At 39.5% G+C, this 27,185-nt stretch overlaps 1 protein-coding gene across 1 annotated transcript in view; it reads left to right on the top strand.

Moving 5' to 3' along the window:
• The window catches only part of frmd5a (FERM domain containing 5a), a gene marked incomplete at both ends in the record, with an annotated part of 49,712 nt that overhangs the window by 15,030 nt on the left and 7,497 nt on the right, over positions 1–27,185 (top strand). Inside the window, 5 exons of the mRNA XM_079224175.1 lie at positions 21,446–21,550; positions 22,685–22,727; positions 23,473–23,551; positions 25,620–25,717; positions 26,428–26,551. Coding sequence (XP_079080301.1) covers positions 21,446–21,550; positions 22,685–22,727; positions 23,473–23,551; positions 25,620–25,717; positions 26,428–26,551 — 449 coding nt within the window. The remainder of the gene's footprint in view (positions 1–21,445; positions 21,551–22,684; positions 22,728–23,472; positions 23,552–25,619; positions 25,718–26,427; positions 26,552–27,185) is intronic.

Below are 27,185 nucleotides of genomic sequence, written 5' to 3'. Positions count from 1 at the left end.
TGCTGTGAAAAGGTTTATTATGATCTCTGTTCAATGACACAGTAGTTGCTACACAACACAAATCCCTTCTTTGTCTGTCTCTGTCAATGGACACTGATGGATATCTTTGATAATACCTCAGGTTTTCTACTGAAGGTCATATCTCTATAATACAGATCGTGTTACCGTGGATGTTTTAAACATTAGAAGGAGCATCCGAACCAAGTAGTCCATCCATTCCAGTTAAATGTGCTTAGCCAACATTTCTGAAAATGCATCTATCGCTTCTTACTTGCATGTCCATAATGCATGTTCATTAGCGTCTTTCTGTGGCTCGGCCTGGCTGAATGCTGGTCCACTCTCGGTGGCTTTTAGATAAAGAAGATGTCATCAATTATTTTTAAGAATCATATTTTAATGTATGTGATGCCCAGTTTTGCAGTGCACAAGTATGGCAAAGACTACTTGATTTGCACACAATTTCTTCTTTTTTAAAGTAAAGGAGCTTTCTTCTTACCTACTGTACTGGTTATTTGATAGTTTTTATAGTCCTCGAGTTTGCTCAGAAAGCATGCATTTCCTCTAAATTACTTAAGGTGTTCAACAGAAACATGTCTCTCTGGCCCAATTCAAAGAGGCACAGGCATCTTTTGGCAGTAATATACATGCTGCAGATTGCATGTGTCCCTCAGGACAGTGCTTGGCATATGGCACTGCTCTACTTTACCTCCTTGCGTACTCCACACTACAAATTGTCGTGTTTTTATTTTCCTCCATGAGTGGCAGTAACTCTTCTTATTTTGAGACAAATATGCATAAACTAGATAGCCCTCTATTGTGTGAAACCCAAACCAGGTTGACAACCTCATCAACAAGGTACAGCATAAAATTGCCCCTAAAACTGTATTGAGTCAGGCTGTATTACGTACATCTGTAGTGCACCAACCTACAAGTTGCATCAAATCTCCCTGTTAGATTGGTCAGAAGCTGAATCACAGGTTTATAAATGTTGAAGACCTACATAATTGGGGAGATGACAGATGGAAGGTAATGAAGGCCATTTCTAAAGTGCTTTTTAAATCTTGTCAGTGTTGCTGTGCTGACTGTGGGTGTTGAAGGTCATTTGTCAAGGTTATTGCCTGATGAGTCACTGTGTGGGGAGGGCAATGAGAGAAAGGGAGAAGGCACAGCAGACTGCCAAACCAACAATATAATATTATTTAAGTGCGGTCACAAATCCTTCAGTATGTCCACACCGGAGAAAGACAGATGGATGCCTCATTCCTTTTAGAGAGCACGGCCATAGAAAGGCAGCAGTAATCAAATTCACAGAGAATTAAGTATGAGAGATATTGAAAGATTATATTATACTGCTATTTATCTTTTTTTATACTGTCCTTTGAAGTAGAAGGTTTCGACCGATCAAACTCCATGATTGTCTCCCACATCTAAGTAGGCTATTTCCTGAGCTTGAACCTTGTTGCAGCTGTGCAGGTCTAATCCAGGTTTTTTTTTATCTGCTATGAGTCTCCATCTGCACTTCCTTCTGCACACAAACCTTTATGTGTAGATCGCAGCCCACTCTACAGGTTTATTTCTCTGTGACCCTGTTCGGATATCCAGTAGTGGATTATTTTTCTCAATCAAGAAGTATTATGTAATACTAGCCTGAGAGGATTATAGAAAAACATTCCGCTTTCAGAATTTAGTCCAACAAACCATTAAGATGCGGCCATACTTTCTGTTATATGTTTTAATCATTCTGGTGTGAAAACATGGTCAGTTTAATGTCTCTTAAGACATCATCGTACATGTGCTTATGCTTAAACATACCTTTTAATATTTATATCAGGTAGAAATGAATAGCTTCTTGATTTCTTGACTGGTCTCGAACGCTTGGCGTTTACACCTCAAACATGCTCCTTTGTTGTAATTTGTGTTCTCGTTTATCTTCGGTGTTCCTGAGTGGCAGCCAAGAAAAACAAATGACATTTCCATGTCCTTGGAGTTCTGGGATGCTGTAGCACCTCATCACCATGGCAACTGCTCATTTCGTCATTGCTCCCCAGGTGTGCTGTGTAATGTGTGTCCACTCCCAGCTATGTCTCACCTCATGTTGCACTTCCTGGCTCACCTCACATAAGACAATTATCATCGCAGATCCACGTCTTAATACTACATTCATGATTTAATGAGTATCAATTGTTTATGCTCAGCTTTTCTTTTTGTTTTCTCACCATATCACCCAATATGTGAGTCATCACCACAGTTGACATGCAAACTGGGTACCAGACCTGTTATATTTGGGTTTTTCTGTTGGGCTACGCTAAACAAACTGCTGTCTTCCCGTCCTGTGTTTACAAGTTGAGCGTGCCAGCAGAGACAACAGCAGCAATCGGTGGCACATTACTGCGAGCAATACACCTACACTCTGCTTGTTCTGTTGCCGTAATTAGTGCCTGAAGGGTACAGCATTCTGCTAATCCAGCGTTGGTGCTCCTGCGGGCTCAGGGATTGGTGAGGAGGACTGGATCCCAGTGGAGCAGATGGATGATGTGATCTGAGGGAGGCTGATCATTAAAAAGGTTGATTACATGGTGGTAATGAGATCAGCATTATAGACTCCGGTGGTTTGCAGAGTTCTCTCAGGGCTTCTTCAGCAGAGTTTAGAGGATTTATGTTTTGAAGGACCTTTTCTCATGAATTCGACTAAAGGTCAACTCAACACAAAAGGTCAATTTGTCAACCTGCGCACCCTGTGTTTATTGCCTTTATTAACCAGGATCATACAAATTCCTGCCATCTTTACACTTATGATGACGCTTAAGATGATGATGATACTAATAACATCTCAATCAAAAGAGACTTGAGTGAATACATACATGTATGATGTGTTTTGCAGTCAAGTTTGAATTGTGGAGAGTCTTTGGCAATGGATCTGGTGGAGGACGGTCTGCTGAAAAGTGACAGCTGAGAGAACAGTCTTTGTCTTGAGCAACAATATGATTGCCTTCAGGAGATTGAGGCAAAATCTTGTCGGTTTAACAGAAACAAGATAGTCAGCTTATGGAAGTGAGTGATGAACAGTTCTTTTGTTTTGATTATTATTATCACAGATTCACATTATGCGATGACAATTGGTATTTAAATAAGCGATGCATCACCCTAAAGACCTCTTTAGCGTACCCTCATCATTCACTGTCACAGGACCAGACAGCCAGTTACACATGGTTGATGTGTGTGTGTGTGTGTGTGTGTGTGTGTGTGTGTGTGTGTGTGTGTGTGTGTGTGTGTGTGTGTGTGTGTGTGTGTGTGTGTGTTCTTTGTTTGGCTCTCCTAGCATCGAGAACTTTTACATGTCCCTAATGATATGCCTGTAGATCAACATGGTCCCTGATAGCCTTGTCATTGAATTCAAATAATGAAAATTAATGGATGGCTATACTCACCCTCATTCATCCCCGAACAGGGATTACAATTTGATTACAAGTATTTATTAATTAGGGAAAGTCAGAAAGAAGCATGAGCCTCTTTTGGCTGGATTAAAATAGATTTAGTGGATGTGTTGTTTCTGTGGGATTGAAACAACTTGGCTCTACTCTGTTTAGAAACTCAAAACAACTTATTCCGTTTTTTTTGTCTTGTTTACTTCAAATCTTCTGGACAAATGCTGCACTTTTACTGAAATTCCAAGTCAACTAAAAGGCACCATCCATTTCACTTTCAGTTGACTTGTTGATTAGTTGTTTCTTTACAGGTTAAATATTACTGCATCTTTCTCAAACCTCAATCGGACATGTCAGCATTGTGATTGTGATCTCCAGTGTTTCCAGGCTTCATACATATATTTCCCATTCATTACAGTGAACCCTTTTTTCTTGTCATTTTGATGGTGCGCAGTCGGAAGCCCTAGAGTCATAAATTCATGTATGCTGACAAACCTATCAGCATATTTCCCAGTTGCAGTTTTCCGTTGCTGACTAGGGAAGTTCTCGTCTTATGGTTTGTGTGATTACACAACAACTCATCCATCTAGAGCAAAACAGCAGAAGCAGCAGCAGCAGCACAGGGGGCGAAGAAGGTGATGATAATGATGACACACACACATTTGGTACTGGGACCACTACACTCCGTTCGCTTTATTCTGAGCAGATGGATGCTTTCTACCAAACCCACCACCGTTAGCGTCATATTCAGCTTGGCACTCACTCCTGGCATGGTCTGTAGAGGGATAACTCTTTATTTAGCTTTAAAGAAGAAATGTTATCAACATTCCCACACAGCTGTGTACAGATGGAAGGATGAGTTTCCTAAGCTTGTGATTTTTCTGTTGATGGTACTTGCTAATTGGTTTCTTGACCACCTCCCTCTGGGATTTGAGTGGAAATGTTTATGCATGTGAGCACACCGCAGATACATCACAAATTGACATTAAGCATGACTAAGCAAATTGTTCTCAGGCATTTTGTTTTAAGCAGCTGTATCAAGTATGGAATACAGGTAATGAACACAGGAATATTTCAGCCTTTCTTTAAATCTCAGGCTTTGCACAGTGTTTTTTAGTGAGACTCACCAGGGAGGCTGCCCACTGCCTGCAGCACTGGATGACATCATAGCTCCCAGAGCTGCATGACAGAGTAGAGAAAGTTGGAAAGACAGGGGGAAAGGGCCTGCAGTAAAAAGCACAGCCTCCCACGCCACCTCGGTCCCAGTTACACCAGACCACATGCCACCCTGTGCAGCCAAGCCATGCCATTCTTGCTTCCCCCTGGGCAAACAAAGACCCCTTTCAGGCCAGTCCCTACTGTGATCGTGCAGAGCAGAAGCAATCTGTTCCTCTTGGCTGCTCACTGTGAAGTGACCCAACCATTTCCTTGCTACAGCAATGCTGTTTCTGCATTTTGAATGTTATGCTTGGTCCTGTCCATCTTGAAAAGGCCATGGAGACTGAGACCATCTACAAACTAAAGTTTAAGGAAAGCTTCAGTGTATTACTACTTTATTTGTGTTGCTCCTGCCATTGGTAATGGAAGGTGAGCAGGAACGTCATTGAATGAGCAGTTCAGAGTTTGGAAATTACCACCTTTCCCCCAGCAGATTCAGTCTGTTGTATTCCTGCTGAGCACAGTGACACGGACACTGTGAGTGTGAACAAGCAAGCAGTGCCTTTTTCTTTTCTTTTTTTTTAACCAATCTTGCAATATACAGGCACAACATGTAACTATGGTAATTGTACACAACGAGGATGGCGACAGCTGTTACATTACAATATTTAGCAAAAAATAAAAGTGCATGACAAAATTATGACTAAACTGCCTAAAACTAACAAATATTAAATTAAACTTATTTCCATTTTCATCAAAAGACAAAATCTAAATTAGGTGCCACAACAACCTGAAAACCCTTTTTGTGAGTGGCAACTGTTTTACTTGGAAGAAGCTAAATGCAATAACTTGGAGCATGTTACATACTGCTTGTACAATAACAATGAAATGGAAGTGCAATTGACTGACCTCCACTATTCGATGTATGTCCTTTACAAAACAGAAGTTGGTTACTTCAATCGGTTGATGTATTGTATATTGGCAGTGTAGTATTTATCACATGTATCACCCATCGTAAAAAAACAAACATATTATGTTGTTCATATCCTCCAGAGCCTTTAGTCTCTGATGATGTGGATTCTGTTAGTGAGAAAGGGGAACAGTAGCTGAAAGTATTTCACTGATATTGAGTGACTTTTTCTGAATTCTCCTTCCTTTTGATGGTTTAAGATGCTCCAGGGCCAGAATGCTATTTGTTTGACTGATGAGGTTCTGAGTGGGCAGTCTGGACCAGTATGCACCTGTACTCCCATCAGCCCTCTGGGGTGATCTCACATCTCCACTCTGTCAGTCAGCAGACTCACTTTCCTTTTTACCTGCAGCATCAATCCACTGTCCTCATTCAGTCACTCTCTGCAGTAGTCAAGGTGTGCAAGAAGCCTTGACCTACAAAATAAGAAAGCTTTTGAGCCCCCAAGACATTTTTAAGGTTATCAAGGAAGCTTTTATTTGCAGTAGATTGTGAAAGTAGTATACCTTTTTAATAGTAAAGCAAAGGAGATACACAAAGCAAAGGGGAAAACTTGGAATTATAATGTTTCACTTTATGTTCAACTCTTCCATTTAACTCTTCTACATTGACAGATTGTGTGTAAAACTCGCACACTCTCTTTGTCTTACAGTATTTTGCTTCTCTATTGTGAGAAATAATCAATACTTTAGTGAGCTGTATTTGTCAGGCGGTATTGACTTTTTGGTTTACAACAGTCGCGTCCCTCCCTGTTCATGGCAAAGAATCGTAGATTTCCGGCCACAGAACAGAAAACCTAACCTACATTAGCCTCTGAAACCCATAGTATACAAATAAATGTGATAATGAACACACAGAAAGATACACCAGAAATGATTCAGTAATGCCTACAATAAATAATATTAACAATCTATTGAAAACATTACATCTTATAGAAGTCCCTGAAATCATTCACAATCAAAAACACTGTGTTTACAAGAGCCTTCTCCTTCCCTGAGTATAATGAGACTCTTGCCCACAGTATTGTAATACCATGGTGGAAAAAGCAGGGTAGAAGTAAGAGAGTTCTCACAGACAGACAACTATTTAAAGAAAGATTTTGTTGTTTGTTATGTCAAGCATAACCATAGTCTCGCGTCCCGCATACACAAAGCTGATGAAGAATTCAAATAGTCAGCTCTTTTCAAGGAAAATGTAGAATATTCATCATTAATGTATTGCTACATCAGTCTTTCATTGAGTATTTACAATGCTTTGATGGAACAATACTGAATGCAAACTAAATCAGTGGTGGGGATGTTAACCTAACACAAGGCTAGTATTAAATTAAATACTGAATTTAAGGGTAAGAAAAATTAAAAGTAATTTTTACTCAATGCCCCAACACATTGTTTTGTCCACAATCAGTCAGTTATGATGTATCAAAGCTATAAGCTCAGTGTAAGAAACTATATAATATATTGTGTAGTGCCAATGCCAAAATGCCTCATACATCCGCTAAAAGATGACTAGCATGCGGGGCCCTGGTAGCTCACCGGGTAGAGCGCACACCATTAAGGCTGAATTCTTAGCACAGTTTGAGTCTGGCCCGAGGCCCCTTGCAGCACGTCCTCCCTTCTCCCTCGTGCTTCTCCTGTCTGTCTCTCTATATCAAATAAAGCAGAATGATAAAAAGAGTAGAGTGACAGTAATTGAAGTGTGTGCTGCCACTGTCATCGTTATTGTTACAGAAATGCAACTTCAGTACTCCTCAGAGTATCGATGTGCAAAAGTCAGTTCTTTTATGGTAGACTAGTTGTAGGCCAAGTAATGTTTTGACCCTACAGTTTAGTGCAGCAAAGAGAGTGACAGAAAGTTAAGATTAAGTGATATTTAAAGTAACAGCAACTTCAGGAGTTAAACAAGCACAACATGACATAACTTGTATTTATTTTTGAGATTGTCTTCTCTTCTTCTCTGCTTGCTTGGAAAGTGCACGTGCAGTCTTTGTCTAATGTTTCAACATGGTATCGTGGTCAGTTTGTGTGCCAGGGAGAAACAGCAGATGGTTGTGTGTACTGTGTGTGCTGAAGCATCAATCCCACAAGCAGGTGAACATGCTACTGTCTTTGCCAATACAGTATCTTTTACATTTGAGACAGTGCTCTCTCATCTTTTAGTTTCACATTATGGGCGAGCGACACAGCGGTTCAATTGATTGACCAGATAATAACATAGCCCTACCTCTTATTAAACCACTATACATCAAATGTGTTTTTTTTCTTAAATTATTTGCCCAAATGTTCAGTTTTTGGGTAAGCATGTCACGGTGAGGTTGATGCCTCAGGCAAAGTATTGTTTCTGAGCTCACTCTTCCAAATTCCAAGGTGCCAGTTTGGTGCCATTTTATAGTGAGATAGAACGCAATAACTTTGAGTCAAACTGATCTCCTTTGATAAGATTTATATATTTTATTTGCGAAGCTATTTAGAGTTGTGTCTTACTCACTTGTTTTTTTTCATTTGAAGTCTGGCACACTCAAATCAATACCTTATGTAAGCTGCGTGGGAGATGCATTTGAGACTCTGTTACTGAAGAAGAGTGAGTGCTATCTTTACATTGTGCATGTTCTGCAAGAAGTTGCCTACCTTCATTCAAAGGGCATGCATTGAAAAGTAAGACCTTGAGTAAGAGAGGCTTGTAAGAAGTTCTGCTGACGGATACTGCTGTTGCTATGAGACTGTCAGATTTTTTTTTAAGAACAGCTCTTTTTTAGTTTGGTTACCAAAGTTGAAATATATAATAACAGCTATTGCTTAGGCCGATATGCACAAAATTATGCTCAGCCTTCTGCTATGAACATGCAATAGTGTACCCTTTGAAGGCAACGAGACGAAGAAGCCGGTGCTGTAAAAGTACACTCCCCTCCTGTCTCTTTCACTGCGAACTACTGTGTCTTATCAGCACACTATATTCACACAACATGAATAACAGGGAGAGCGTAGGCCGTGTTTGTCCCTTTGGGTTTTTGTTAGGTTTTAAGAGGTTGAGCGAAGTATTTATAGGAATACACTCAGATTGTCAGTGATGGTTTTGGAAAGGACACAATTCTGGGGGTCACAGGACAAATTGTGTTTGAAATGTCTTTGTCTAAAAGCTAAATGACCCAGTTAATCACCTCTGCTTTGTTAACATATCTTCCTCTTATACCTGCTTAGCAACTTTTTGTTCGCTACTGAAAAAACGCTGCAACACACGCAATCTCTGCTTTGTCTCACCAAATGATGTCACTGGATCCCACATGATTGTATGGGAGGTTTTTAACCCTCGGCCCCTGTGGGGCCATTAGAAAATCAGCACCATGTCTCCCCTGAGGAGAACAAGCTGAGCTGCATGGGACTGAAACTGAAAGGCGGCTATAACAGTTCTCACAGCTGCCTTTGAAAGTCCTATTTTTTGCTCCACTTCTGGAGATTTATCCATCCTAAGAGGCTTAATTTATATTAGCTGTACAATCAGATTGCTCTAAAAATACCAGCTTTTAATTAAGCATGCAAACCAATTAGTTTATGCTTTTCTTGGTTTCCCCCTCGGTTAACCTTAGACAAGGTTAGTTGCAGAGGTGTCCTCTGTCAAAGGGTTTGTGCTCCGATTCATCTAGTCCTTCTAGTTTAAAATGAAAAAGCTAAAGCCATGTCAGCTCATTGAAAACTCCTGTCAAGCACTTCATGCAGGGGAATTACAGACACATTAACATTATCTGTCACAGCTGGCCATCTTCTGTGTCTCTTTGCAATATAACAGACGATGTAATGCATCTGTGACGTACATGGCATCAAGGTGTGTTTCCTATTGCTAAGCAAAGCGTTTCCTTCCAATGTATCTGTATAAAAGATGTGCAGTACGCTGGTGGCTCCCACAGATGTTGAAGAGAAGAGGCCTAAGAATGGAGCCTCGAGGAACTCCAAGTCATTTCTTACTCTCAGATGTGTAGTTACCAATTGACACCCTGTCCTTGAAATAGTATTCAAAACAGTTTAGTCCTATGCCAGAAAATCCAGCCCAGTTTTCCAGTCAGTCTTAATATGTTGTCGTTGAGCGTGTTGAATGTAGCACTGAGATCTAGTAATACCAAGACTGAAACCTTTTCACTGTTTTTCAAAGACGAGCTGTTAGTAAATCTCAAATTCTGTTCTGATGGAAAGCCACTTTGTTTACTTTTGCCCTCATTAAAACATTGATCAAAGGAAACATTTACAATGTGTCCAATTTAGCACTAACAGTGTCAAGGATTATGCGGTTGGGGGACTCCTCCTTGAAGCTTCATAAGTGACACAACAGTAAATCTCTCGAATAAGCTGTCTCTCCAAATCCCTAGCCGACAATTCAGCAGCACTTTCTAGCACTTTCTAGCAGCTTCTCCTGCCTCGTACAGTGTACAGTTTGCCTGTACAGCACAGACAGCAGTCACACTAACTTTCATAGTTAAACTCTTCATGACTGTCACACTAAATAATCAACAGAAATAGCACAATCTTAAAGAAATGGTTCTGCTCACTATTGATTCTATATGATAGCTCAAAGTAAGTAAAGTAAAGCAAACTGTATGTTTAGTTTGTTTGTTTTTTCACTATTGTTTGTCTGAGAGTTTTGAAAAACATTTCCGCTTGTTTCCCAGCAGGCAATCAAATTGTGTGTGACCAATAAAATAATTTCCTATTTTCCCCCCATTAGTGGAGGCTGGCATTTCCTGGCTTAAATGAGAGCTTCTGATTTTTGAAGGCTATTTCACATTGGTGCACCGCTGATAGTAATAGACTTCATGTTTTTCTCCATTTATTACATATTATCCATACTTCATTATGACTGCTTACCATTGTCTGAAGAAAGCTGCAGTGTTTAACATATTCAAAATGTGTTTGTTTTAAAAATCAATTTGCAGACTTGAATCTTGGCTCAGTTCAGTAATTCTTTGCAGTCAACATTAAGACTGAAACAAACAATTAGTTTTCATTATTGATTCATTTGCGTTGTAGATTGTTTTCTCAGTTAAATGATTAATAGTTTGGTCTATAAATGTCAAAAACTGAAACATTTTCATTACAGTTTCCCAAAGCCTAAAGTTATCTTAAGGAACCAAAATCAATTTGCTTGTTATCTCTGACCAGAGGAGAGAAGAAAACTAGCACATGTTCACAGAGTAGCTAAAACCAGTGATCTTTAAAAAAAATTGTTTTGATTATATTTATTAAAAAAAATGCTTAAACGATTAAGTGACTTTTAGAATTGTCATCAAGTAATTGTCTGTTGACTGCCTAATCGATGAATTGACACTTATTGGCAGCTCTAATATAATTCAAAACACTTTATTTATAACCACATAATGTGTGGTTATATTGTTGTCACGGTTAAGTTATGCTGATGTAAGTGTAACACAAAATAATTCTGTAACACAAAATAATAATGCACTTAACAAAACAAATGCAGTGAATATTAAAAGCTTCTTCAGCCTTCAGAGAAACAGAAATGTTTCCCCCCACTGAATTGAGTCAATTTTCTCTCCAATCATTCAGTACATAATTTAGGGACAAGAGCAGGAGGTTTGATGACCCACCTTTGGCAAAACCTTATTTCTCTGAATCATTTATTGAGAAGATTTCATCTCCCTTGGGCCTCCATTAGAGCGTTGACACACAGTGGCAGTGGTGGGCCTTTCATGCCTGTGTGCACAGGCAGCTATAGTCTCCAGGGCCAAACAGCTTTCTGCATTTTTATGGCTGGATTCACCACTGGAAATGGATCTTTCCCGGGGCTCTGGAGACAAAGGAGGGGGTAAAGTGGCATCACGGCGGCCCCTCTGCTCAGCATGAAATGTTTAAAACAGCCAAAGGGTGCCAAATCTGAGAAATGGAGCTCAACATATTTCCACCAGTCAATCAGCTAGATTGTCTGCCAGTCACACCAGTGACCACCATACAGACCTAGATATTCAGATTCTTAAACATTACAGTAAATCAAGTAAACAACCAACTGTGGTTACATTTTGTAGCAGCAGTGGTTTACTTCAGAGGCCTGAGCAGACTCTGATTTATAGCTCACTGAGTGTCTCTGGCATGCTGGAGTCAGACACAACTGCAAAATATGTGGGAGGTCATCATAAGTACTAAAGTCACACTGAATAAAATGTGGGCATCATTACAGTGAGGAGGCAGCTGAATGCAATTTACAAAGAAGCACTACTTCATAACTGCATTGGGGTATTGTTTATGTGGCAAGTTGTTTTTGGTTGACTGACAATAACTTCCTCAGTGCAAAATCCCTCTGAAAAACAGGTGTGTCTACTAAGCATACATTATTCCATTTGGAAGTGACTTCATCAGCAGAGCCAGAAAACAAAATCAAGCTTCCGCTTACTCACTACAGAAAAGCTTGAATTCACTCAAAAGGATTCTGCTGCCTTTATCTTTTCATTCTTACTTTAATGTGTTGTCTTGGACTTTACAGCAGCAATCCTATAACTGTGTCCTGCTGGCAAATGTGCAGTTGTACATGGCCTTGTTAATAATAGAGCCTCTGTATGCTTTGGATTTTACCTTTTTTAGGTTTCTTAAGCCATCAATATGCTGCACAGTACTACCAGTGTGCTGCTTGTGCATATTTTTGCTGCAGGGGAAGTAGTTGAAGAACCTGTCTGCAAAATATTTTTCCCATTATAGAATCATGCGTTGGCTGTAATATAAAAAGGTTTAAATTCCACTCCACAACTTATGCATGGCCTTTACTGGGGAGATAAATTAGTCAGAGTTATTCAAAAGCTCTTAATTATGCAAAAGGAATGGAGGCTCTCCAAACACAGAGACAGTCGTCATTGTATCAGTGATGTGCAGATATACCAGAGACAACAGGGACAACAAGAAAGATGAGCCTACATCTGCTGGTGTCAGTCAAGCGTTTTCATAGTTTCAACTGGTTACTTTTTGAGCAAACAATACATATGATGACACCAAAGCTCATTCAGACAACAAAGGGTCTCTTCTGGAATTTCTGCCTCATGATTTCACCATTATTTATATCCCTGTACCTGCAATGAAACAAGACATCTGAACACATTATGCTCTTCTGAAGCCATTTATTAAACCCCCCTAGATTAGGTGAAGTGTCTGTCATCACCTCTGGTCTAGCTCGCTGATGAGTTGACTGATTTAGACAAGGTAGCTTCACATTGGACTAACTTAATGTAACAGAGGAGGAGGGAATCTCAGGAACAAAAATCTCAATCGATGGAGTTTTGAGGCTTCTTCTTCACTGCAACCCAATTGACTCTGTAGTGCAAAACTATTCTCTTCAGGTATCCAGACACGACACAAAGCAGTTGTTCTGCGTTTTTAGAAAACTGCTGGTCTAATATTCAGATGCAGTATTTTTACTATTTAGCTGCGATGCTATTGACAAGATGACGAAAGCACCATTCCCAACTCATGTTTTCTCCTGGGACTTCACATTCAATCAGCCCACTTGACAAAAATAGGAGAGGCTGCGGCTGGGTTATATCCCTCTTCAATAATGAGAGACAAAGAATTCCGAAGGGAAATTACAGTTTGACAGTAAAAAGATAACTGTGTCTGAGTGAATTCTCTACTTCCCAGAAAGCCCTTTTCTTTCTGCCCTCTTCCTCATGCAGTCTTGCTTTTCATTAAAGATCTGACCGCAGCAGTTTATTGAAAGAGCCACACAATGATTTAACCAGCTGTTTTGTCTGTCTCAACAGATCATTTAAGGAGTAGCAAAAAGGGCAGTTTTCAGAGCAAACTGTTAAGTGGGAAAAACTTTGTAGGTCAGTAAATGTGCAGATTACATTACATATTTATTTATCCAAAGCAACTTAAATTTTTTTCTATACACTGTAGACACAGCAACGGGGAGCAATTTGGGGTTAAATGTCTCGCTCAAGGACACATCAACATGGACTAGGGGTGTTGGGGCTTGAACCACTAATCCTCTGATTGAAGGACAGGCATGCTAACCACTGAGCCACAGTCACAGATGAAATGCTCTAATACAGGAAGGCAATCAGAGTTCATCAGTGTATAATCAGGAGGGGGCCATGAGACGAAACCAGCAGGTGTGCGCCCTCACAGAGAGTGATTTCGCATTATCAGCACAGTATCACTGATAATAGTGCCAAACAGACGGTGTCGTGGTAGTAGAACAATTAGGCCCAATGGGTGTTCACGCATATTTCAGAGATGGCAGGCTGGAGAGAAAAAGCCAGAGGTGAAGACTTTTCCTGACAGGGCTTAGCTTTGGAAAAGAGGATGAAGCTGGAGCTCAGTGAACTGGTCGTCTCATTGTTTAAAAAAAGCCCAGGGCTGAAACACATATTTTATGAAGTTATAGCCTGAGACCAAATTAGACCATGTTGTGCAGCTTGTAACGGTGACTTTTCACAACAAACCTGCTTGGGAATAGTTTCTGTTCGGGACTTATGTTCCTAAATGTCATTTATAAAATGGATTAGAAGAACACTGAATGCTCAGAGACTTTAACAGCTTCCCCTGCCAAGAAATCTATAGTGCTTTTAGCTATAACAATGATAAACAGCAGACATTAGTCATTGTGTGAATGAGTACTTGACAGCAACTAGAATGTGCATGTCTGGCACAACTTGTCATGCCTGTGGGCTAAACCTAGATATAGTTATGATAATACTGCATGCTGTAAGATTGCCAAGTTCTCATTTCATGTAGAGGTTAACGGTGCATGAGAATAAATGTCAGGTCTGAAGGGCTGATACAGTCTGAATTAGCGACACCGAGTCATTGCCCGAAAGCTTTTCACTACACTGGGGGAGACCAAACTGGCGCATCACCAAAGCGGTGCAAATGCCAGAAAAATGAAGTATTGTTTATATGCTAATCCCAAGCATGACACCAATTGTGCTGCTCATTCTCTTTTGGGAGGTATTTGTCACACGTTTTAGTAAGAAAACCTAGCTGTTGTGGGAGCAACTCCACGCTCACTAAAATATATATGGTAACCAGGGATGTGTAGAGTAAGAAAAATTATTAAATAAATATTTAACTGGTCATCAGAAGACCAATCAAATGCCTGGCTGATCCTTGCTTTGATTATTATCTCTGCTCTAGACTATATATATGTGGTTACAATTTCTCAGCTGCATGTACAACTGAGTATTATTGTATGTGCAGCTAAGAAATGTGACAGAAAAGCTATTAGAACCAGACTGGCAGTGAAATCCATCAGTTGTGGGCTGAAGGACTGATGACTCAGTATCCTCAGTATCAGTATTTATTTCCTTTTTTCTGCATGAAGGTACAGTATCATTAAGGCACCCGTCACAAACAACTCTCAATCAAACACAAATCTGGAGACATTTTTTAGTTGTGGATGGTATACATCCTGTTTGAATCTCAGTAGTCGGGTATGTAAGAGTGTTTTGCAGTGGCTATTTATGAATGACCGTGAATGCTGTTATAAAGGCTATTTACTTCAGAGTGATGAAACTGTACAGGTAAAAGTAGACAGTCCTGTGGTCCACCAGTCTGCTCCCAAACCTGTGTGAACTTTACAGGATGAAGTCCTCCAGTGAAGACTGAAAGCCTTGTCCAGCTGCAGCGTGGCAAATATGTATTTTTAATTCTGCATCGGGTGCATTAGTACATTTATTTTGGAAAAATGTGGGTGAAATAGCTATTGAAAGCTTTATTTATGTCATTTAAGCCACGCTAGTGGCATGGCTCTATGGGTGATTAAGTCGGTCTGTCCATTTAGGCCAGCCGCAAATATCTCACCAAATGCTCTTTGGATTGCCATGAAAGTTGGTTGAAATATTCATGTCCCCACAGGATAAATATTGTAATAATGTTGAAAAATGTCCTTTTGTGCCACCATCAAGTAAAAATAATGAATTTGTCCAATAATTCGCTATATGTTAGCAAGCCAACAAAAAGCGACAGTGAACATGGTATTACTGTATACCTGCTTACTAGCATTTTAAGTGTTGTCATTATGAACATTTGTAACTGGTTAGCTTGAAAAAGCTTTGCATTTTAAGTTTCAGGATCTCTCAGTTTAAATGAATGATGCCTATCCATCAGAAAGTATGGTAGAGTTGTTTACCCCCCAAATGTATTTAGATTTGCTAACAGAACATAAGTAATTCCTAAATCTGTTAATGCTTTGTAACAGCAGACATAGAGCTGTTGGTGTTCTAGCCTTCAGAAAAGTTTTAAATATGAATTAACGTTAGTAAGAGACACACTGCTGCCTTGATTTAAGATTTGCACAGTGTTAATTATCACTTGTAATTGGACCATTTTCTAAAACATATTTTCAATAATTACATAACATTCCCACATCTGACTATTGTGGTTCTAATCTTATCACAAACCAGATAAAGTCACTAATAAACCTCACCCCAAAAATGTTGCTGACGACCAATATAATATGTATAATTTGACAAGAAGATAACAGTTGGCCTCGTCTTGTCTTCTATTTTTTATTTTTAAAGAAAAATAATAATAATTGGTCATAATGTCGCTGATTTACTGAAAGCACTGCCAACAGTGTCAACCAGGGTTACAGTTAAACATACCAATTATGAATTGTATTTTTAGCCTTCTTGGCATTCAGCTCAATAGAATGTTACTCTCTCATGAATTCCTCTTTTAATCATAAATGCTAACTCACATTTCACCCATTCAAACTATTCAGCGTTGAGAAGCTTTAAAAGCAATTATCCATATCGCTCTATCCACAGCTCTCTTTTGCTGCACTTATTCTCTTGATTCCTCACATTTCTGGGGCAAATCCTTACATGTTCCTATCGTGTTTTGATGGCCCACTTTCCTGCTTGGTAAGATTGTGCTGCAAACTGTTTCTGGTTCACAGCATCATCTTGTACAAAGATTCATTACAACTATATTACATTATATCTGTGTATGCCATTGAAGCCGTCCATTTCTTATATTAATTAAACATTTCTCATTCGACTGGCAAAAGGAAATCTGTGTATATTCTGTCTACATTTGCTTGAGACTTTTTTTTCGATCTTAAAATATGCAGTTTGTCTTTGCGCCTTCTGCTGTGTTGTTCCTCAAGGCCTCATTCAATGTTCTCCTGTCCCTTCATCAACCATATTTTCACGATTGGTGATTTAAAATAGTCGGAGTGGAGCATCCTCATCACTCTTAAGATATTCTTACACTTTCTATTCCATGTTCAGTGTCATCCTCCAACCGCCCAGGGTTACACATATGTTAATAACCCCATTTAAAAGCAAATGTCCCCCAATATGCCGATCAATTGGCATTTTAGGGAGCATTTGGATATGAATGATAAGGTTTCCGCTTGTTATTTATTTCTGTTATTTCCTTTCAAAAATCATATATTGTCCTCTTCAGCTAGTGATAATTGTGTGATATTCAGTGTGATAATTGCTTGCTGCCTGCGGCTCAAAGGGAGAGTATGTTTCATATTAAAGCTGCACAACTCTTCCTTGTTTTTACCCCATTAGCCACGGGTGTTATATTGAGAAGTGTATTTGAGAATTAACCCCATGAATGCAGCTTGTTGCAGTCTTCTCTTCACAACTGATCTCGTAGCATTGATTGGTGTCTGGAAAATGAGCTCAACCTGTTTGTGTCAATACTGTACACGCTGCTCCTGAATTTAGCCACAATAATATTGGGTGTTGAAATTTGATTTCTAAAACATGTTTGAAACCACTGTTGGACATTTTTAATTCGAAAATTCAACAACCTGCATTATCCTTTTGGTTTATATTGCATAATATTGATTCACAACTAAAACTACTTGTAAATGTAGAGACTGATGTGATATTTAAGCTCTATTTAAACACCTGCACACCTACTAACTGTTTGTGTGTTTTGACTAAACCAGTTTATGTCTTGAAAGAAACAGACATGATATTTCAGTAAAGATAGCTTCCGATTAATTTGAAGTGTTTCTGGCTTGGCCTTTGTGTGCCCCAAGTCCCAGCTGAAGTGTCTGGGTCACGATTTGAACCCACGCAGCTCGGTCAGGATGGTGAATCGCTCTGACACATTAACCACTCAGCCCCCGGGGACAAAAGAAAGTAATCTGCTTATGAAACCAAAGAAATCACCTCTGGGTACTATGCACCTTTAGCTGTACACTATTCACACACACACACACACACACACACACACACACACACACACACACACACACACACACACGCACGCACACACACACACACACACACACACACACACACACACACACGCACACACACACACACACACACACACACACACACAGTCCCACGCAGTCAATGGCATTATGTTTCCACTCCTCTCACCATAAAGTGATACAATCTTTTATTAATGGTCTGTGCTCCTGCATTGACATGGAGACCATTTTAATGATTAATCTGAAATGAAAGTGCCCATTGTGCACTCGGGGCTTTTTAGGAAGTAAAAGAGCAACTGTGTTTTTTTCCAGGTAGAGACACGTCAGAAATATATTTTTAATTCTAATGTGTCTTGTTGTTGGCAGGCAACAAATGAATGTTGTGTAAAATGTATTATTTCAATATTGTTTTGTATAACAATATTTTCTTATTTTGTAGGGAAGTGGAAGACAAATACAATGCAACACTATTAGATATTGTCAATGTGTAGGGTCTCACCTGGTCACCTGGTTATTTTGAAAAACTCAGATCAAACCAATAAACCCTTTTGTAAATCTGTTGAGGCTCCCGTAAGGATATATTGATATGACAATCTATGGGGGAAAAAGGTCCATTAGTGTTAATTAGAAATATCAGGACATCCTGTCTCCCGTGCAATCACCTCAGTCTTGTAATTAGAGAGACCAGCAGGGGAATAATGCAGCTGTGTTCAGTGTGGAGCAGAGGCGAAGGTAGGGGCAAAGAAAGGGGGAGAGTTGGTGGGAGGGCTGTTGAATACTAACAAACTTGCTCCATGCAACAAAAGAGCAGATGTCTTTTTTGTCTCAGTATGTCCTCTCCATACAGAACCAGTTTTTAATTTGTGGTTGGCTTTGTTCCTCCCTCTGGCAGGCTTCTCAGCCAAATGATAAAACCAAAGGAGGATATGCGTTTAATTTTAAAACAGAAAGATTATTTATAGCTTTCATTGTGTCCTTTTTGTATTTTAAGTGCATAAAACCTGATTATTTAGATTATGCAGTATTGGCAGATCATTTTAACAATAAAATCAACTTTCTCAACAATAAACGTAGCAGGGTAAATTTGTGTTTCTCCACTCCCTTACCTTGATTACAGAGACAGTGTTTATATTTTATTTGTCTGCATGCAAGTGTCTTTGATTCTTCAAAAACACATACTTGTGCTCATGCATTTGAGCACACCCCAAAGATCAAGCCCCTACGCCAGATTGGTTAGTAACATAACAAAGAGGAAATAATCTGGACATGACAGTGGCTAGCACCCATGAAGCCCTCTCGCTACAGAAAGGTCAGCTACCTCCAGTAGCAGAGCTTCTACCGGCATCAGGTCACAGAGAGTCACGACGGTGAAGCGACAAGCCCAGCATCGACAGGCCTTTGTCCTAATGAAGTGCCTTTTATCTGCAGCCTGAGTAATGACATGGAGGCGAGTGCTGCCAGTGACACTTCTACTTGCAGTCACAGGACAAATGAGAAGAGGGAGAAGGAACAGTGGCTTCGCAGCCTTGAACTTCGTTGAACTCCTCATGAGCCATTATGAGAGACTTGAGTGCCCAGCAGACCTCAGCTAACATGTGATTCAATCATTGTCATGGATAGGGCTTTGTATTTCAATGCCTTAGTTAAAGGAATATAAACATGCTTTTCTGCATGCAAAGTTTCTTAGTTTAGATCAGAAAATATTACAGCTCCACATTAGCATTTGCTGTCATGTTTATGGCTGCCTGATGACCATAACTTTAATATTCATTCTCTTTTTAGCTCTGTTTTGGTCTCTGTCAGGGTCCTTTTTGGTTGATTGTTTCATGTTTTAGTAAGAAAATCCTCTCCTTTGGTTCCTTGTCTAGTTTTATTTCCTGCCTTTCTTTGTTTCCCGCCTGTGTGATTGTCTGCCACGCCCTCCTTAGTTTCACCTGTTTCACCTCATCAGCCTGTCCCTCATTATCTCCTTCCTCTCATTGTGTATTTAGTCTCAATGTCTCATTTAATCAGCTGATCTTGTGGTTTTTCATCTTGAATGTAGTTTTGTTTGCCTGTAACCTGCAGCAATCTTGGGCTTTCAGTTTGTAAGCCTTTTTGTTTATTACATCTTTCAACCGCACCAGTCAGCCTGCTTTTGTTACCGCATCCGGGTCGTTTACATGCTCTTGAACCACAACAGTTTCCACTAACTGCTGAGAGAAATATACGTCTGTACCTGCTAAATACTCCACGATGTTCACCAGCATGAGTGATACTAGTGAACTAAATGGTAAACTTCCGTGCCGGAAAACCAAATGATGACTTTATAGTTGCTAAAATGCTTCATAGAGCTGAAGGGAACTGCAGAGTCGGGTGGGTTTGTAATTTACAAGCAACAACGTTCCCATTACACAATCATTTGACCCATTATTCATCTAAAGTGTTGCTTTTACAGACCCATGGACATACAGTAACTACATTAAAATACATAAAGATAAGTAGTACTCTGAATTAATGAAAAAAAATACTTTCCATTAGATAAAACGTAGATTTTTGCAGTTGCCTAAAATGCCCAGAAACAGTGAGACTCCTCATGGCCGTTTGTGCTGACTGAACCATTAAAGCAAACCTCAAAAATAAAAATCCCCTTATGACAAGTCTGTGATGTGGTATGTGGGCATGACGTCTCCCTGGCGAGAGACGGTGAATACTAACAGCACTGGAGTGGTGCTAGATTTAATATTTCTCTCATGATTAATCACAATGACCTTTTAACCTCATCTCATAACCTAGAAATATGCTCAATGCAATGATTTGAATGATGAAGTCAAGATGCTGAAATGTCACTGACAGCAGAGTTTTGAGGTACGTCATCTCCCAAAAGACATGTCAGTTTATGATATCCAGTCTTGCAAATTTACTTTAATTATTTTTTTACATACTGAGTTATTTCAGAGATAGTGGCACAGTTTAAGAGTCTTTAGTATTCACAGGGACTGACACTGATTTACACTGTGTGATTAGTCAAAGACTTGTCACTTATTACCTGACTCGCTGCATTGATGCTCCCAGTGGTCATCATCGCTCATGCTAATTGTATCTGCAACCCTCATTCGTGTATGAAAGTCTTCCAGAAGGAAGCAATGAATTATGTTGAAGAGCAGCTTTTAACTTGTTTCTGTCCTGCCATTGTTTAAGAGGAATGCTATGGGACGGTATTATGTGATACTGTTGGGTCGCTACAAGACAGTCGGTCCCATTGATCCAAAGGTTCAGTGTTACACTGTCGTGAACAAGAAGAGGGGTATCAGATGTTTACTGGACACAGAGGAGGACGCCCAGGCTTCTCTCTGTGCTGCAGTATACGCAAGTGTTTCTCTCAGAGAAGCATCCTCATGAGGTTCAGAATACAGAGTATTACTGTCGCAAAACCCCAGTGAGATTTCAGCATATTTAATCCATCCTCTCTTTGAGCTCCTCTTCTCGCTGTGGATATGGGTTTATTCCAGACACTTCAGATAGCTCTGACTGTGTATTAATATTGGATGAATCTGAGATATCTCTGGCAGGGTTTAAAAAAAAAAACTGAAGCATATTCTGCAAGCAGAAATTATTTCTCATGTTTGAACTCAGGACAGTACTTTTGTTGAATCCTTTTTTGGCTACATGTTCAAATATGTTTGTGATTCTTTTGTGGGCACGCTTGCTGAATTTTTTTTCTTCTCTTATTTTACAGCGGGATGCAAAGGGACAGTATCTGTTGGACCTCATCTCCCACCACCTCAACTTGCTGGAAAAAGACTATTTTGGCATCAGATATGTGGATCCAGACAAGCAGCGGGTAAGTGTGTGCATAGTAGAGGACATTAATGTGCACTTGCATCATTCATTGTTGCATGTTTAAAAAAAATATCATACCCATTAAATAAACAATGCCATTCAGGTCCATGTCCCAAAATAAATCACATACATGAAAACAAACTGAGACATTGTTGCTTCCTTTGGTTAAAAACATGTCATTTGTGTTTTGCAGTACTCCAATTATAAGATGCATAGTACAGTAAAGTGCTCTAGTTTATCATTTGTGTGTTCTGTGTGAAGCTTCATGATTTGGTACCGTTGTTGTTGCTGGTAAAAAGGAATCGTTTAATATTTTGGCGGTGCGGAAAGGATTATGAAAATTATTATTGATTATGAAATTCAATTTTGTATTACTTTATTGTCTGTAATGGAATCCAAACAAATAAGCCTTGTTGATATTTTAAACAAAAATGCATTGTTTCTACCCCTCTTGTTAGACCAGGTTTTAATATTACAAGTTTAAAATTTGTCGAGGTAGAAGGTTTTAACGGTAGAGGTGGTTGAATGTGAACTCAGAATTACTTTGTGCACACATAACTCTGTTGTTTGTGTCTATTCTAAATAGAAACCACATGAGTGGCTTTACTTTAAAAAATGGATAGAGTTTGATTTAGTTGGAAGAATAAGAATGTGGGCTAGAGTGAAAAGTTGTGTTCCTCCGTTTCTTTTATTCACGCCGCCCTTTAGACGGACTGTTGTTTCATCAAGCTTCTCTGTTGTGAGGCATGTAGGAGCACTGCTTGACTCATGAAGTATTCACATGTTCACAGATCATGCTGTAGTCCTGCAGACAAGAGCAAAGTCCTGCTGATGCTGCATTTCCAATGCTGTCGCTCAGGACTATTTTGGTTTGTTGTTGCTGAGGGTGGATGGGTTTGGTTTGGCGAGAAGGCAACCTGGTAGAAAGATGGAGAGAATATAATCCCAGAGAGGAAGAATAATCTGAATCAGGCCAAAGACACCGTGTGAATCTCTAATCAGCCTTCGTGCTCTAACAGTGTCTCAAGAGACGGCCAGTCTCGTTTTTAAAAGAATACCATACAAATATTCTTAATATTCAATACCGCTTCGGCATATTGATTTGCATTCATCTTTTTTTCCCCCCCCAATGCAGCACTGGTTGGAGTGCTCAAAATCAATTGCCAAGCAGATGAAATGTAAGTGCTTTGAGTTTATCACTTTTATAATGTAGGAAGCTAAACACAAGATCTGCACTTATGTTGAATTACTTAATGTTTATTTGATCGATATCAGATCCATATCAAATATTTATTCAATGACGTCACCAAATATTTGCTGGTTATGGAATGTATCTGATTTGCTCTGTGCTTAAGTCCAATTTTAAGATTTTAATAATCTAGTAATATAATAAAACAGTCAAAGGGGTACTTTGAAGCTTCTGTTAATACTTCTAGTTGTAATAATGTATGTTTTTACTATAACAACTTGTCTGCTTTTCTCATAATCTTTGGGTTTTCTGTTAACCAGAAAAAAGGCTATCTTTATTTGTAACATTTTATAAATGTAAATGTTTGATTTATCTTTATTGGAATATTAATAGTTTATTTATTTTTAAGATGTATTCATTATGGGATGATTCACATTGATCAACAGATTGTCCTTGGCCCTAAACATAGAATAAAACATCTCACAAAATGAATATATAGAACATAATAAATATCCACATAGAGAATTATCAGAAGACTAATCGAGACAAACAACTAGTTGCTGCCCTAATAAACTTTTTGGTATTGGAGAATTCTTAAATAAATAAATCTGCTTCTGTCTGAGTCTTAAAACAGCCGTGCTCTCTCCTTCAATCTCCTGTGGATGATGCTTCATCTCTTGCAATGAAATAATTCCTGTCTGTTTCTTAAATGTTTTGTTGTGCATTTCCTCCAGGTCAGCCTCCATTCACCATGTGTCTGAGAGTCAAGTTCTACCCTCCTGAACCCGCATATCTAAAGGAGGAAATCACTCGGTATGAACTCCTCTTGATGTTTTCTCTTCAGATTGATAATGGCTCTTATTCTGCGATGGTTTACCTTCTGGTTTAAGTTTAAAAGTAAGGAAGAAAAACTGCCATCATTTGAAAACCTGTGAAAAGCATCTGTGCCTCCTCTAGTACAGATTGAGCTCTAAAATTTTTACACAGAGCCAACATGTGTCTTTCGAAAACATTATTTATGGGCTTGCATAATTAAAATGCCTGAGTACTTTAGTGTCTAAAATGTTATGATAAATATTACACAGGGCACACTTTGCAAGAGTCGTGAAGCAGCGAGGAATGTAAAATGCCTTCAAGAGTCTTTTTGTGGATAAAGGCACACCTTTCCTTCCATGCTAATTCTTCCTCAATGGAATTCTGATTAAATAGCAGAAAGGTAAACGTGACTAATTAAAAGCGTGAAGGTGACTGAGTTTACACTGCCTTCAGATAATGAAGAGTGGCCAGCTTGTATATCTGTGCATTCATCACTGACTAGAGGGAGAGTAGGCCACTCTCTCTCTCTCTCTCTCTCTCTCTCTCTCTCTCTCTCTCTCTCTCTCTCTCTCTCTCTCTCTCTGTGGTGTCATGATATGCAATGTTCACTACATGTAGAGTGCTGATGGAGATTAAAAAGGAAAATGCAGGGTGAATGAAGGGCTGTAGGTTGGGGTGAGGAGGAGAGAGTGATACATTATGATGAGATTGGAGAGTGCAGACCACAGAGGGCGGGAAAGGTGAAATAATCAATCACACACCAGGCTCATTCAGTGTGTATGCCCTCTCATCATATTGTGTAAGGATCTTTTTTGGGACAGCGTGCTAATTTCAAATGAAAAGTCTATAGACACCAAAAAATAGGCAGTTTTTCCATTAAATATGGTGATACCTTTTGTGTGTCTTTTACACAGCAGGCATTTTGACTTGCCGAGATGGGAAAAGCACAGGTGTCAGTAATAACATTAACAATGGCTGCGTTCTATTCAAGGAAGCCACGACAGAACTGAAACTAAAACATTCAGGTGTTCAGACTTCACCATAGCATGTATGAGTCTGTATGCAATTAACATGGAAGCATTTACACCTGTGAGATGCCCCACTTGACAAAACAACTAAATGCAAATAAAAAAATGGAAAAACACTTGGGACATTTTAGTTGATTATACTTGGGAAAATACACAATAACCAAACAATGGCATTTTTACAAACATCAATGTGAAAGCGTTTGCTCAACAGCAAATGTGCCCTGTAGTCCAAAAAAGGAATTTCAATTTAAGAAGACATTTTCCCACAATGCACTGTAAAGGTGGAATAGTGTGTTATGTCTGTGAGTGCATGTTTGTATGATGCAGATGTTTTGTAATGCAGTCAAAACATCAGCAGCCATCAGCACTAAATGGCTGATGAATTTGTACCTATTTATTGTACCTTTAAAAGGGTGTGTTGCAGAGCAATGTGGGGAATCTCAGCAGCTTTTTAAATGCATCTCTCCACGCATAAAGCATTATTAGCCTTTGTGAAAATGCCCTCGATGGAGAAGCAGGCCTGCTGGCTAATTGTGAAAAACAACAAGATTAATGTCTGATTTCTTTTTCATGGTCCGAGAGGTTTTTAAAGTAAGACTTTTCACAAGCCCACCTCCAATAGTGATAATCAGTCAATAATCAGAGTCATCATCACCATCCTGATATTTGCTTCAGATGTTGTCTCAGAAAATATTTCATGCTTCAGGACCTGATTGGTTGGGCGAGTCTGAAACTAGGCTGGAGGCTTTAAGAGACGCACAGCGTCAGTAGCAGCTTTCCCTCAGAGCCTTCCTACCCTCCTTTCCCCTAAACAAAACCCTCATTTTAGTTAAATCAAAAAGAAATATGCAAACCACCCATCGGGAACATGAACTCAACAGCCTTTGAGGTTTATCAGGTTTGTTGTTTTGCTGCTCCTCTTCCGTATTGTCGTTTCTCTGAGAAATGTAACTGGATGACTGGATGAATATCATCAGTATTCTCATAAGCCGATCTGTCAGATCGTCTGACGTGATTTTTGTCGTCTTTCCTTTTAGATATCTTGTCTTCCTGCAAATCAAGAGAGACCTCTACCACGGTCGGCTCTTGTGTAAAACGTCGGACGCGGCCATGCTGGCTGCACACATCCTTCAAGGTAACGGAAGGTGACAGATGGGGATGACTTGAACCGCTTCGCTCTGTGTTCTCTGACCTCTGTTTCACCATGCCCTGTAGTTCACAAGTCTGATGCTGTCAGCCAAGCAAATGTATTTTTATGTGGAAAGAAGCTGATTTGGTGATAGCGATGGAGAGCATAATGGTCCTCAAAGAATATGCCAGTGTTTGTTTTTGTTTTTTATTCACACAAGATTGTAAATGCTTTTAGACACATTACATTCTTTGGTTGTGATTTCTCATACTAATATTGATTCTAAAACTTGTACAAAGTGAAAGGCTATTTTGTACTTTTTAATAGTAATTAGTTAATTGCTTGATTATAAAACGTGGTTTTATGGTGGTTATCTGGCATCTTTTTGTCACCAACACACGTGAACAAACGCAACACACATCAGGTATGGTGGCACAGCTAGCATTACAGAATGCAGTGTTTGAGGAGAGGCAGGTCCTCTGGAGGAGGGGCTGATGAATTAAAGATGGACTGCCTGGTCAGCTCCTCCTTGCAGAGAGAAATCATCAGGGTCATCCGAGGGAGTGCAGTGTGGCATGAAGGAACACAAATAATCCTGGGTATGTTTACCCTGCAAAAGCAGCACTGTGATGAACGCTGTAGACATCGTTTTAACTTATGTGCCCTGAATGTTTGTGAATGTTTTAGCATTTAACTTTTTCTGATCCTCCCTCCAGCTGAGATCGGAAATTACGACCCTGGGAAGCATCCTGATGGTTACAGCTCCAAATTCCAGTTCTTCCCTAAACATTCGGAGAAGCTTGAACGCCGGATTGCAGACTTGCACAAGACAGAGCTGATGTAAGTGCCAACATGTAAAAACTGCGCCATCAATATCTCTTTTTTTCACATACCTACAGATCAAGCTCTTTTAAAGGCTGAACAAACAGCAGATTTGCTCTGACATTCATATAGTTAAGTGCAGTAATACGGCTCCATTTTCTTGTATTGGGATGGCCGGACAGATTATTGCCATTTATTTGAGCAGATAGCAGAGAAAAACTCTCCCTTCTCTACTCTAATAACTCATAGCCTGCTCTTTATTATAGTTATTAGTAATGGTTCCTAGCGCCAGCTTCAACTGGAAGAGCAGCAGAGCACAGTAATGAAAGTAATCAGACAGAGCAGGTCCATGCACACACACACACACACACACACACACACACACACACACACACACACACACACACACACTACTCTCACAGGCAGCAGGTGAGCTGCTGAAGGGCTTAATTTACACGTTGATCCATCCAACTTCCCCAACTGATTCATATTTTCACTAAAATAAGTAATTTATTGATGTAATGTAAATGAGCTCATATGTTAATGATGTACAGTGAGACACAATAGAGGTAGAAAGACATCAAGTCCCGTTTTGATGCAGTTTGAGCAGAATGACAAACGCCATGAGACTCTGCTGCCCACTAGTGGTTTC

This window comes from Taurulus bubalis (assembly GCF_910589615.1).
Source record: "Taurulus bubalis genome assembly, chromosome: 9".
Taxonomy (NCBI): Eukaryota; Metazoa; Chordata; class Actinopteri; order Perciformes; family Cottidae; genus Taurulus; species Taurulus bubalis.
Note: the sequence above shows the minus strand (reverse complement) of the source record. Positions and strands in the feature narration are given on the sequence as shown.